Source organism: Semicossyphus pulcher, unplaced genomic scaffold, assembly GCF_022749685.1.
Source record: "Semicossyphus pulcher isolate SPU_LCO1_2020_fin unplaced genomic scaffold, fSemPul1.0.p SCAF_6, whole genome shotgun sequence".
In the NCBI taxonomy this organism is placed as follows: Eukaryota; Metazoa; Chordata; class Actinopteri; order Labriformes; family Labridae; genus Semicossyphus; species Semicossyphus pulcher.
The window spans coordinates 8,126,240-8,140,874 of NW_027211737.1; the positions used below are offsets into that span (position 1 = coordinate 8,126,240).

The window sequence follows — 14,635 nt, forward strand, 5'->3', positions numbered from 1 at the left end:
GTGCATTTTGCTCCATTACCTTGCTCAGGGATGTCAGTGCGTGACAGATTGGCATACATGGCGTCAAGTTTTGACGTTTAGAGTGCGGCTGAAATTATGTTTTCATCTTTTTAAAACATCAACAGCAAACGTCAGGATTTGGCATAAGTGCTCTTTTCTTAAAAACTAATCGCGCTGGCCTCCTTTTAAAGCTGTCATTCTACACCTGTCATACAGGAAGATATGCATCACACAGGCCCAATCAATCTCCTCAGAGACTCACAGACTTTCCCTGCATTCATGTCAAGTCGTACTTCCAACATTGGTGTGTTTGTGTGCTGGGACATCATAATCTGGGAGCAGCATGGAGGCCGCTAAGAAGATGTGTTAGATTTCTTTGCTCAGAACTGATCCAGGTCACTCTGTGTGGACAGCAACTAATTGTTACAACCTAATAACATATTACATAGGAGCCAAAAACTGACATGCAATACATGAGTTAGTAAGAAGTTTTGGACCATGAAGCGGGTGGTGCATGCGTGGGTTCCCTCAGGGTACTCCAACTTCCTCTCACAGTCCAAAGACATGCTGGTTAGGTTCAGTGGTGACTCTAAGTTAGGGTGTGTGAGCGTGAAAGGTTGTCTGTCTCTATGTGTCAGCTGTGTGATTGACTGGCGATCAGCCTCTCAAACAATGACAGCATAGGCATAGGCTCCAGCCCACCGCGAGCCTGAGCAGGAAAAGCGGTATAGATAATGGATGGATTGATGACCATGACGCTCTGCGAGTTAGCTACAAAAAAGTCTCTGAATTTCTGTGTTTTTTTTCCAACACCACATGAAAACAGGGTTATTGTGTGAGGCCTCACGGCTGTCCGACTGTCAAGTCATCAAATGCATAAAGGCTCTAATTTGGACTTTAAACATCAAATAATGCCAAATATCTGCAGACTCTTCTGTGGGACTTGGACATAGTTCATAGTGATTTTGTCGACGTTTACAACATGCTTGTTCTTGCCCCTAAAAATGTACAAAATGCATGCAGGGTCTGTGAAGGGAAGAAGTCTGTAAGAAGCTGATCTGTAGGTGACAACATCTGGATACCTGCTGTTGTGTTTACATGTTGCATGTTTGGAGTTGTTAGTGTTTTCGGTCACATATCCACAGAGGATCAACATATGTTCATGTCCGTCCTTATTTATGGTAGTTTCTTAAAATGCATGAAAACTGGAACATAAATACATACTGGAGGTGTGGCTTTCTTTTTTCCCATATTGGAAGGCAATGCTTGTTTCCAGGCAACGTGTGATGTCATAATGTGTATCCCATTCCTCCTGTTATACCATTTCAAGCCCTCATGGACCCACACACTCACACACCTCTGTAAAGTCCATGAGGGTGTATTACTTAGGCAATAGGGTGGAGACTGGGTTTGGGCCTACACTTCTGCAGTGGCCTCCAAAGACCAGAATGCAATGCTGCCACAATAAATACGACACAACTAAGTTTTTACAAAATAGTTTTGTATTTAAATGCTCACAATACCACAATTTAATGAAAATAACAATCTCACATTCATTCTCTGGCAGTTGCCAAGATGCATTCTGGGAAATTCAAAGCACATAGAGCAGCTTTAGGAGCAGGAAGTAAACAAGATGCTGTGAATAAGAATGCTTTAAACATCCCAAACTGAAAATATCTCAAAGTAAAAGGTTAGTTGACATTTGATTTTTGCTTTAATTAAACATGTCATGTGCTGGTGACACGGGCAGCACGCTGCGGTGGTACGGCAGCCCGTACACAGGACTCATCCCCGCGTGGCGGAAACTCTCCACCTTGCCAAACTGGCGCAGATAGAAGAGTAGGGTGAGCTTTCGGGTCATGGTCCTGAGCGCCAGGAAGGAGGCCAGGATCTGTGCGAGCACGAAGAGGAGGTAGAGGGAGTGGACGGCTCTCTCCAGAGGCAGGATGATAATTCCTTCATCGGTCAGGAAGAAGAGCAGCACGGGCAGCTGGAACATGAAAGACAGGAGCCAGAAGGCTGCCAGCTCTGGCACCTGATGACAGCGAGGGAGAGAGAGAGGAGAGGGTGGGAGGGAGAGTTTTATGGTGGTGGATGGAGGCGATGCAAAGATAGAGCAGTCAGGCATCAAGTTGTATCACATGAAAGCACTCACACACACACACACAGACAGCTGTAGCCAGGAGCTGATTGTTTGCACATGCAGACAGAATACTGAAGCAGAAACTTCCTCCTCCGTGTTATTCAGGAGTGAATAAAAGAGCTCACCTTTTCTTTAAGGTTGCCAATGTAGCCCAGATACAGCCGGACCACTTCGATGACGGTGAGGAGGATCATCCCGGTGATGAGCAGAGCCTGGTAGTACCCGGGGAGATAATAGAACTGGAAATGAAGAGGAGCTGTGATGTCAATGTGCCCGAAGGGTAGGAAACCGTCTTTTCACTCGCGAATCACAAGATTTAATGAGTGGATTCAGTTCAACACGACTTCTGAACACATGAAAGGCTCCTCGCTCAATATTATATTTTATATTCTTGTAAAGTTTTTTTCTTTTTACACTAGTAAAGTTTAGAAATGTAGTGAAAAACAGCAAGTTCTGTGTTTGACTAATATGACAATAATGATGCAACAAGACAGGTCATCCAAACGCTCCAATAAATGAGCTAGTTATCGATCATGTGACGTTTGTGTGAACCCTGAACAGACTTGAATTAAAATGGAAAAGTCCACAAACTCGATCCAGTCTGTAAAAGAGTTGTAGCCTTTAAGTAGATTGAATAAACCCCACTTTAAACGAGTTTACCTTTGTCCTCGTCTTTTTCTCTTAGTATATTCCAACCAAGCTCACCTTTACTTCCAACATGAAAACAGCAGAAAACCACCAGCAGGGAAAATAAAACATGTTGAAGTAGAGCAGCATCTGCAGGGGGAGATGGGAAACCAGCTCGTTGACCACTGCAACACAAATAACAAGAATACATGAGCACTCAGATTAATTGCATCCAGGATCAAGTATAATGATCTAACTCACAATAAAATGAGACAAATGAACATAATGTTTTCTTTGCATTGGACTCATGCTTGTAGACAGTTGAATGAAAGCCAGATTTTAAATATTAGAAGTCTGCTTTGACGATGTATTTTTTAGCATAAACAGAAAGGTAAAATAGATATACAGCAAGTAGGCAAAATAATGTGCTCATGTCAGTTCATGAAAAAGGAGTTAATTAAACTTAAAGTAATAATCTTGAATCTTGTCTGTTAAGTCGCTATCTATCGGCTAATGAGGTAACACAATGGTGATTGAGCCTATGGCCCACTGATGACATGTTTTCCATCACCAAGCAGTGGTTGGTCTGCCAGAGAGAGTAGGCGGAGCTAAGCGGCTGCTTTTCCAATCTCTGTAACGCCTCGATCCCACAGGATCTGAGTCTGGGGCATTCCGTCTGTGCCGCGGAACACTGGCCCAAGCCGCCGGATTAGCGAGATCACAAGATCGCGCCAGAATTGTGAAATCATACGATAACATCAATGTTAAACAGAGCAACACACTCTTTCATTTGGAGATCATTCCGTGATTTTGTGCTTCCACCATGGCTGAGTACACTACTTAATTAAAAGTGTTCTTTTTTCAAAATTTCAGTGTTGTTGTTGTGAAAACTGAAAAAAACGGGAGTCTGTACCGGTCTGTACATGGTGTTTTATTGACCGGATGCTGTATGCTGTTTTCGTGTGTGACTTGTTTGGAACGATCTGCTCTGTTAAGCTTGACGCGTGCTTGAAGCAGCCTCTGTCAAAAATAGATCCGGCGGGTATCTTTAGCGGAGCAGAGAGACGCTTCTGGAACACGCCGGAGACGGAATGTGCGTGCTGTGGAGTCACGAGCACTGACTTGAATGGACGCAGTCAACTCCGGAGGTTGCGGCGCACACGGAACGCGTCGGAGACAATGGGAATTTCAGGGTTGTGAGTAAACAGTAATCTACTATGGCTGAACAAACAAAGAAAAGATCGATGACTACAGATACAACTTCAACAATAAGTGAAAATCCAAAGAAAAAGAAACAAACTCGACGCTCAGATGAAGCAAACAGTCTAAAAAGGAAAGCAACCGTCAGCCAGGAAAATCAAGAGTTACAACCGGAGCCAACCGTGGACGTCACACACGCAACACTGTCTGGATATCTGGGAAGTGTGCTCCCACAAATACCGCTTATCACCATAGGTGCCGCCAAAGAGAACGAAACTGAGATATTTGAGATTACCACTTTAAACAAAGGCTAAAACAAACATTTATGATTGTAGTAGCACTGTTCAATAAAAGTATAATGTTCAATGTAAAGAGAAACAGTATTAAAATATTGACAACAACCCCAGTCTTTAATTAGTGGTTATGAGACTGAAATGAACACTGATGCATCTCTGTGATAAGCAAATAAGGCCAACAGAGACAACATTGATTATTTCTATATATTTTTAATGCCTGAAACTGCTGCCGCATTACAGACGAGCACGCTGCAGAAACAGCCTTTGTTTACATTCTCCGCTGCAAAGACTTTCGATGAGTGATATGTTTATATTTTAGAAGAGATAATAGGTACTTCTTTGTCCACAGGGGGCGCCAAAATCTACACAAACTGAAAGTGTCTCACCGGAGCTTTAAGTACTATTTGTGCAGTGTTCACATTATTTTGTCTATCCAGTTATTTATATGAAATCTGAAATGATAAAAGTAGCACGTAGTTACATATTTTACCTGCATGTTACCACCTTTCTATGTTACCATGTGTTCTAAATGTGATCCTACATAGTACAGCAGTTAACCAACCATTGGCGTCTTCCTGCTCCCTGCTGAAGTCGCTGTCTGCCGTCCTGTTGTTGGTGAACACTGAGCCTCCCATGTAGCTCAGGCCCATCTGCAGGTTCTCTGGGACAGGTGAGTAAAAGACAGGCATTGTGCGTAGAGCCGCTGACCATGACCACGCCAGACAAGGAGTCGGGAAACGCGAAAACGATCCAAAAACTCTGCTTGCGTCTCAGAGAGTGCTGCTAATCCTCGCTGGGTGCTCAATCAAATGCATGAAGGCACGAACACAAGCGGACACACACAGACGCACGCTGGCAGACACTGCTGCTAATCAGATTATAGTGAGGGGGGGATTAGGACGAGGCAGCAGCAGTCTGCGAGGAACTTAGAGGCCATTTATGATGCTCAGTCAATTTGTTTATCTAATTAAAGAATTTAACAGCAATTTAAGCTTCACAGACAAAACAGGAAGAGAATGAGAAGCACAACAATGCATGTTTGTTCAACTATAGATTGGACTTTAACTGCTCAGGTTGTTGTTGAACTGTATTGTACATGCTTTTTACTGTAATGTAGTATGTTAGTAACTGTTGTAGACTATATTATAATATTCTTTTTATTGTTCTAGTTCACCCTAAAACATGAAGCAATTAGCCTTCCAGACTCGGGTGCATTAACATCTGTTTGGTACATTTTGTACATTAACTCTTTCAAATGCATAACAATTATAAAAGGGAAATTCTTTTTACATTATTTATTTTCTTAATTTGTCCTTTTTTTTTGTAGGACGTTTGACAACTTGAGGCTAACAGATGAAAATCAGCCTTTAAGCTAACGCAGGTGAATATCCATCCATCCAGCCATACCGCTAATCCTGTGCAGGGTCGCGGGGTGGGGGTTGGAGCCTATCCCAGCCGCCATTGGCCGAGAGGCGGGGTACACCCTGGACTGATCCCCAGTTAATCACCGACAGACAACCTATAACGCTCACATTCAATGTGACAACAGTATTAAAATTTCATTTAGCAGACGCTTTGTCCAGAGCGACGTAAATCTGAGAGTTGATACAACACAAGCAATGATCAAGACAGGAGGGAACGAAGTCAGTCAGTGCCAACAAACAGCTTCAATTCACACAGATTCACACCTTTGTGCAATTCAGATTCCCCACTGAACCCACCGAGCATGTCTTTGGACTGTAGGACAAAGTACCTGGAGGGAACCCACGCATGCACAGGGAGAACATGCAAACTCCACACGGAAGGAAGCCCTACGCTTGAACAGGGATTTGATCCAGGGACCTTCTAACTGTGAGGCAGCCCTCAGGTGAATTAACATCTGTTAAATGTTGATTCATTTACATTTAAAATTTTCAAATAAAGAAAATTAAAGGAAAATCTTCCTAAATTGACATACCAGTGAAATTGCCTTCCTTATAAATAAAGGTTATTTAAATTTGTGTTAAGTGTATGCACATGCTCTGTGCTGTGCTTTGTTTTCATATGCCATTAAGGTTTACATCAGGCACATTAAAGGCATTAACGCTCTCAGTCATTATCATGGTGTTTTACTGCTTTTTAATTTAAATCCAGCATACAAACAGTGACACAGAATGACTAACACACCGCACGCTGCACCCGGCCAGCGACTCCTCAGAATGGCGCCTGGCTTCTCGTCAAGGCCTTGGGGCCCCACTCGTCATTAACGTGGCCGGGGTGCAGTGGCAGCGTTTGGCCACAAGGTGTCGTCACAGCTCGTCCCTGACGGCGCGCAGGGGGAAGTGCTGGAACTCCTCTGGCACCTCTTCCCCTTTCTGGGACCTCTTGTAGAAACCGAGTGATTCTAACAGGCTGCTGATCTCGTCCGCCTTCATTTTCTTCACGGAAACAGTCTGACGTGCCGAGGGAAACACGGACACACATGTATGAAGACACATGGTTAAAAGCAGCAGTGTGAATTCAAAGAAAAGTGTGTTTGCAGTTTAATTTGGTTAACCAAAATTGGATTTTTACTCAAACTTGTTGAGTGGGCGCTGATATGGAAGCTCCTCCGGCACATTAGTTTTCATTTATTTGCTCAATAATTTAGCCTCTGTAATAATTCTTCATTTAAAGTCAAATTACAGTCGCACAGCGCCCACATTATGAAAATGAAAACAACAAACACTGGGCCCCTGAATGTGACAAAAGAAAAACTCCTACATGAGCTTCATAAGGGACAAAAAGAAGAAGAGAGGAAAGCACTTTGAAATCCCAGCAGCGGCTCTTTGTGCATTCAGAAGAGGCTGACACTTAAGAAAAACAAGACTTTTATTGTCTGTTTCTGGCCTAAATGCAGGTTTAGGAGCTTTTCCACCCCGACAAAATAAAAGTCTCCGAGGAAAAACAGAACGGCTGTAATTTTGGGGCATAAAAGTGTTCGAATTCATATCAGCATTCATCCCAACTATCCAGTTTCAGTCCAAAGAATACTGCTCAGCTGTCACAAGGCCTGATTTATATACTTTCTCACTCTGCCTCTTTCTCACCATCTGTTATTTTTTTTGTAACTCTGTCTCACTTTCTCAAACACACTCGGTCTTGACAGAGGATCTGATATCAGATGCAGCATCTTAAAAGTTCCCTTCATGAATCTGTCCTCACATCCTGGCTCTTGGTAGATAAACTCTGTCACAAAACAGACAAGCGAAATACCCCTGACCTCACGTCTCACCTTTACGACCTCGTCCTGTTCGTTATAGAAGATCAGACGGGGTTTCTTCTCCTCCGATGAGTCGTACTCCAGGTTGTGGCTGTAGGAAAGAAGGGATCAAGGGGAACAACAGGTAGACACTGGAGAGTAAAAGAAATCCATCTGGTTTTTTTGTCTCTATGTTTAAACTCACTCGACGTGATTGAACTTGGACGAGGAGAGTTTTGGAGCGCTCTCAGAGCTGGCACTGGATTTGGCAACTTGCAGGGAATGTTGTTTTGTTTCTAGAAGAGGTCATGAGAAAATCTGTTTTGTTTTTTCTGTTTCAGAAAAGTCAGATCACAATAAGGATACTATAAAGCCGAGCGCTCCAGGAGAAAATGATGGAGCTCCGGCATTTTCTTTATGCTTCATCCGACCACACTGGGAGCCTGCAGGGACGACAACGCAACACTCGTTAAAACAGCGTGACAAAAAGCGGCGTGCACTCGTCTGTAGTGCGATCAAAGGTGCCAGAAATAGGTTTGGTGTCTCAGCAGAATACTTGAGCTCGTCCCTCGTCTGACTCATTCTCAAATTTGCTCACTAAATGCTGATATTACTGTCTCCCCCTTGTGTGCAGGCCTTAATTTGTTTCCAGACTTTTAACATAATATTGTTTATTTGACAGGCAGATGGATGAACATCAGTGTAAAAACACAAGATGTAAACATGCAGGAGTTAACTATGTTAGTTATATTCAAGTACAGATGAGGAAAAAGAAAATATATTGTATTTGAAGTCCAAAAAGGAGCACTTCCTTTTACTGAATGTGGTGACCTATGTGGCACCTCACAGCCCCCTCTAGTGGTGGCCCTGGTGCCATTACAGTGCCCATGTTCTTAAACATTAAACATGCATATTTAAACATTTCAAAGCCTGATGAAGTATGTTTCTAAAGAATTTTACAAAGATGAAAGAGTTTTTTCTTTATATCAAAAAGTCCTGTTTATGGAGTAATCATTGACTTCAGAGTTGTTACACCTGTAAGTGACCGGTTAATAAAACAATCCTCAACGTGTGAGAAAAGCTTTTAAAGTAAAAACACTGTAGCTGCATTAACTTTACAAATTGGCCTGATTTGCTTCACACTTTGTAAATTAACGTTCACAGTATTTTAAAGCATCCTGAACATTTAAAATATGACATGTTAAAGTTATTGTCCGCACTCACCATGAGTTTCGCTCTGGCGATAACGAGCTTCTCTTCCACCTCAGTGTCATTCTTAGTGTCTGTTGCTGTAGCAGAAAGGGCGAGCGTGAGCACCAAAAAGGCCCACATTTCTATGACTTATCACTAACTTTGAGTGCTTTCGCCTCAAGTTATCACACTCAGTATATAACCCTTTAATGCACTTGGACAGTTTCTCACTGTGGACGAGCCCATGATGCCGTCCTGCAGGGGAGCAGTGCCCTCCTGTGTTCGATGGTCTTACTGTTTCCTTTCTGTTCCCTGTATAATCTGAGAAGTAGGTCACTGGTTAGCAAACCGGGCCTGATACATGTTATTATTTTTTGTGGCTTAAGTTATTAGGCTGTTTTTGATTTTTCAAAGGCCGTGCGGAGGCCCCCGGCTTTATGGTTTATAGTTTGGTCCACATCAGATATCACTGGGGGTCCACAGAAACCACAGAACATCTGCGCTCTTATCACTTTTTCTCATACAGAGGGCGCGCAGGTGGCTGATGGTCGCTGAGAGCCAGAAACTCTCTCAGCTGCAGAAGGCACATTTTAGACACACTGGGTTTGGACAGGTGTCCATAAAGAAAGACTTGTCCTCATTCGTCCCCTTTCTTTAAAATATCTATTTCAGAAAAGTCATTTGAGGAAAAAAAGGTGTGGGGTAAGGTTTCAGATAGGACAGTATCCTCATTCGCAAATTCTTCACCTTAAACTCATAGATTTATATATGTATATATTAGGATTGTTCAGGAAAACATTGTATTTATAAATGTAGAACAACTATCAGACTTTGTCTTAAATGATCTTTTTTTCCACAAAGACGTCTTCTTGAACACAACTGAACTTTATGTGTTTATGTTTTTAAGGATATTTTCACATAAGAGCTAAGCGGTTATGCATCCATAGTGGGAGCTGAACATCGGCTCCCTCATCCAAAAGGGACAGCAGAGGATGTACTTCCTGCGGCAGCTGAAGAAGTTCAACCTGCCACAGACAGTGATGGTGCACTTCTACACCGCCATCGTTGAGTCCACCCTCACCTGCTCCATCACCCTCTGGTACGCTGCTGCCACTGCCAGGGATAAGGGCAGGCTACAGCGTATCATCTGCTCTGCAGAGAGGGTGATTGGCTGCAATCTACCATCTCTCGAGGACCTGTACACCTCCAGGACCCTGAGGCTTGCAGGTACCATTGTAGCTGACCCCTCTCACCCAGGACACAGTCTCTTTGAGACCCTCCCCTCTGGCAACAGGCTGCTCTCCAGCAGGACCAGAACCTCCTGGCACAGGAACAGTTTCTTCGACTCTGCTGCCAGCCTCGTCAACAAGCCCGCCCCCCCCCCCCCCCCACGTGACATGGACTCTCATTCAGCCCCTCAGTCACTCAACATTTCACGAATGTTAAGACTCTTAATCAGACTCTATGCGTTACATTAACGCACACTGGACTCTTATATTGTATGTACACTGCACTATTTTTATTTTTAACTTTAACTTTATCCTGAAAGCTTTTGCACTCACTAATATCCTGCACATCTGTACAGTTTTTAATCACACCTGTTGTACATATTTTGTGTTATACGTATTGCTTTTTCTATTTTTATTCTTATTGCCTGTTTTTTTTTTATCTTATTCTGTTAAAGTCTTTTACTTATTTTTATTCTAGTTCTGTGTTAATTGTTCTGCACCAAACCACCAAAACAAATTCCTTATATGTGTAAACCTACTTGGCAATAAACCTGATTCTGATTCTGATGTTGTTTTTACTTTGTTTTTTCCCCGTGATAACAAAAAAAATCCAGTTGTTTTTTTCGAGATCTCAACTTATCTATCTCGTTATCTCAATATAACAAAGCTGGTTTTCTAGCGATAATGGGATGATCTTCCGTTGATCAAGAAAACAAAATAACAGGCTGGTCACTGTGATATCACAGACCACGACGTGCCATGCTGCCTTTGCCCACACTAATGAGCCTGTTTGTATTTGTTTTGTGCTTTTGCAACGGGAATCTATTGGTTATCAAAGGAAAATGCAGTAAATAAAATGTCAGGATGAATGTCCGCTTAGGGCGTCTGTGTATTTCACCTTAAAACTTTAGGAAACACATTTTTCAGTTTTCCCCTCGAAATATTAAGGGGAAGATTGGAACAACAGTTAGTCTGGTCCAAAGCTTTACAATCTCTAAAGCTGGATTATTAACCTAATGTATCTTAATTGCTAAGTTTATACAGAAACAGCAATAAAAAAAAGTAATGGGGAGTCAATAGCCAGGCCATGTGACTTCATGTGAAAAGCAGACTCTGGATGAGTGGGCAAACAGTCCAACAGTTACCATGCACATTAAACACACAAGATGTGTCTGAAAGATTCATTAATTTATTTATTTGTCACCTCTTTCTTTCTCTCTTTCTTTCTTTCTTTCTTTCTTTCCCCATTTTGATGTATTAAGGCTAATTGTGATATAGATTGGGTTGCCGCCAGGGGTGGGGGGTAATTGTTGTGTATTTCTATGTGTATGTTGTTTTCTGTCCATGTTAAACATCGATAAAAAGATGTGTCTGAAAGCAGCAAAACAGCTAAACATACAAAAGAATGTTAATCAGTTAATTTAAGCCTGTATACATGTATTTTATTTTATGTTATATTAAGGGTGTGTCTAGGAGCATGGTTAGACTCCTCTTGTTCCATGTGAACATTCATTCAAGGAAAGTGTTGTAACTTTCATTTAATGTGATGGTTTAAGTAGTTGTCTTTGAACTAACAATAGCCTAAAGTGCATTTAAAAGATTGTTAGACCCCAGCAAAGAGACTTGATCCCTCAGGGAGAAACAGGAGGATCAGAAAGGAAAAGGAGTTATCAGCCAATCTGACCTTGTTCTGTCCAATGAATTCACTGTAATACACTGAGGCCGCTGCTATAATGTGTCCCTCAGGGGAACAAACCTCTACTGTGAGACCTAAAGTCCACTTTATCAGGCTACTAAACGCCAAAAGAAGTCAGCTGTGTCCCTTATATTATTTACTGCTGCTTGTTGTCTCTTGAGTTCACCACAGAATGTTTATCTGATGGCTCAGTTGTTGAGATTTGGACTTGGGTATTTAGACTGGGTTAGCTGTAAATGAATTACCCTTCTCTGTATCAATATAGTGGTCTGAAGTGAAGTAAACTGTAGTTGATGCTTTAGAAAATAAATTTAAAAAATTGTGTTGGCTTCTTTTGGCAGCAGAAACAAGGTGGAAACACAACATTTCTGTATTAGCATCTTTTAGCTTGATATATGAGGAATATGTCAGCAAACAGGCGCCCGAGCATCAAACAGATGTGGAACATTTAGTTGGAGTCATGTTTTTGGGCACTTATAAATCAAAGTCCAATATTAGCTCTGATATTAGTGTGTTTGGTCTCCACCAACTCCTGAGGGAAATGTCTGGCCTTTTAGCTACTTTGTGCTTCTCTTTGTTCACTAGCTAGCAGCTAGCTTAGATTGTCTGCTGTTGAAAGCTAGGCAGGTAGCACACAGCTGTTGTTTTTTTCTATTTTGTGAAAACATTTGCTCTTATGGACGGTGAGAGTGAACCATAAGGCCCCATAGTTGCGTGCCACTAAACAAAACGTTAGCAGACAGATGCTATGAAGTTAAAGCTCTAATTTTAGCTGTGTGTTTGGTCTCCATCAACTCCTGAGGGAAATGTCTAGCCTTTTAGCTACTTTGTGCTTCTCTTTGTTCACTAGCTAGCAGCTAGCTTAGAATGTTGCTGTTGAAAGCTAGACAGGTAGCACACAACTGTTGTTGTGTTCTGTTTTGTGAAAACGGTAGCTGTTATGGTCGGTGAGAGTGAACCATAAGACCTCAGAGTAGTGTGCCGCAAAACAAAACGTTAGCCAAAGGATGCTATGAAACTAAATTTAGCTTAGGGGATCGACTGGAAATTTGGCAATAAATCACTGTGGGTTAGTCACTACCAGCAAAACTTTCACTTACAAGAAGTCATGTAAAAGATTAAGAGAGAGCAAATTCAAAAAGTGAATTTAAAGTGGTAATCTCGAAGATCTCAGTTTTGTTCTCTTTGGCAGCATCTATCGCGATAAACTGTAATTTTGGGAGCACACTTCCCAATTATCTAGACAGTGTTGCATGTGTGACGTCCACAGTTGGCTCCAGTTGTAACTCTTGATTTTCCTCGCTGACGGCCGCTTTCCTTTTTAGGAATTAATTTGTTTTTTGGATTTTCACTTATTTTTGAAGTTGTATCTGTAGTCATCCATCTTTTCTTTGGTTGTTCAGCCATAGTAGATTACTGTTGACTCGCAACACTTGCAGAGACCGGAAAAGCAGTCACTTAGCTCCGCCTACCCTCTCTGGCAGACCAACCACTGCTGGGTGATGGAAAACGTGTCACTAACTGGGCGCCGCTTCTGATTTTTTCCGCCAAAGTGACACCAGTCCATAATACTGCAAATGCAAAGGCTTTCATCAGTGGGCCATAGGCTCAATCACCATTGTGTTACCTCATTCGGCGATAGATAGTGACTTTACAGACATTTATTTAAATGAAAATCTTTGAGGTTTATTAAACTGCTTCCAGTCCAGGCTAGGCAATGCACCAGTCTTATCTTGACACATGTTCATTAAGGTTTAACTGCTGTGTTCTGTATCTTCTAAAGTAGTTTTGCAGATCAAAACATCAACAACAGAGACAGGAAACATGTAAAAACCTCCTGTGCATGACTTTCTCACTACCTCTCTGTCCTTTTAGTCTATTTTTTCTAACTGTGTTGAGGTTGCATGAGAAGAAACGTTTAATTCCATTGTCTACTTTCGTGTGAAATTAGGCCTCATGACAGCACAGCACATTTGCGCTGTGTTAACACCCTGCCAGAGGAAAACATCTCCCCCCTCCAAGTTAACTCAAGTCCTCTGTGTTGTGGAAAAACAGCAAGCACATCAGGTCACCACAAGAGGGCGATAACACCCACATGTACAATCTCAGGCAGTTTGGCGGGTAAAATGTAACTCCAAATCTTAGCCACAGACAATTATGTTTCCAACAAAAATAAACCATCCCTGCCTGGAATGCTGAAGCAAAAGCCATCTCTCTGTCTCTGTCTTCTCCACACACAAGAGGTCAGACTCCTGAGCGAGGGTTTGTCTGCGCTCCTGCATGTACTGTCTGAGATTATGTGTCAAGCGGCAGTAAAGCTGTCCCCGTTTTTAACAGGGTTTCCTCCCCTCGGCAGCCATCGTAAATCCACCTCTCTCGCTGGAGTTTTACGTGTGCATCTTTTTTAAACTTCCAGACCTGTTTCTCACACAATGTACTGTATGTCCGGCCTGAGAGAGCTTAAATAGTTCATTTAGAGAGAGAAAGAGTTGATGAGAGATGGGAGAAAACACAATGAGCAGAGGGGGGTGGGGTGGTCTCGCTGTGGCAGTCTATACTTGTGGATGTATACCATATGTGTTCACAATCAGCATGTTTCAGCTTACATCATGCGGTGTCAGGGAAAAAAATGGGATGTTGTTATTAATCTGCTGACGGAGGGGGAAACACAGTCATTTATAACCAGCCGAACAGGCAAGCAGACAATGAAAACTTTTACAAAATTTGCAGACTGCAACTTTTTCCGGTAGCTTCGCAAGTTGCAACACTTGCAGCTGGCACCAGATCAAAAGCTATAACACCTCACTGTAATCCTGCCTCCCTCAGAGCAGCTTGTTATAAAGAAACACACACTTCCTGTTTCTCCAAAGCACCGGATGCTGTCTACCAGCCAGCGGGACATTGGTCCGGGTGTCTGCTCGCTTATGATGTGCACGGTCTCCTGTGTTTGTGAGACATATTTGGCTTCACTGTCTCTTTCTCTGTGCTTTAGTGCTTATGTTTATTTGTATGTATAAGGACGACCAAGGGAGA

At 42.3% G+C, this 14,635-nt stretch overlaps 2 protein-coding genes across 2 annotated transcripts; both read right to left on the bottom strand.

The window, feature by feature from the left end:
* Positions 1-1,714: 1,714 nt before the first annotated feature.
* LOC138610939 (transmembrane protein 17A) lies at positions 1,715-4,955 on the bottom strand. Its single transcript, XM_069683824.1, has 4 exons — positions 4,829-4,955; positions 2,849-2,955; positions 2,269-2,382; positions 1,715-2,035 (listed from the first exon to the last, which is right to left on the bottom strand). The coding sequence occupies exons 1-4, from the start codon at positions 4,953-4,955 to the stop codon at positions 1,715-1,717; spliced, it is 669 nt and encodes a 222-aa protein (XP_069539925.1).
* A 1,599-nt stretch (positions 4,956-6,554) lies between these two features.
* selenoe (selenoprotein e) lies at positions 6,555-8,818 on the bottom strand. The gene is made up of 4 exons (XM_069683775.1): positions 8,711-8,818; positions 7,853-7,929; positions 7,520-7,598; positions 6,555-6,698 (listed from the first exon to the last, which is right to left on the bottom strand). The coding sequence occupies exons 1-4, from the start codon at positions 8,816-8,818 to the stop codon at positions 6,555-6,557; spliced, it is 408 nt and encodes a 135-aa protein (XP_069539876.1).
* Between the last annotated feature and the right edge of the window lie 5,817 nt (positions 8,819-14,635).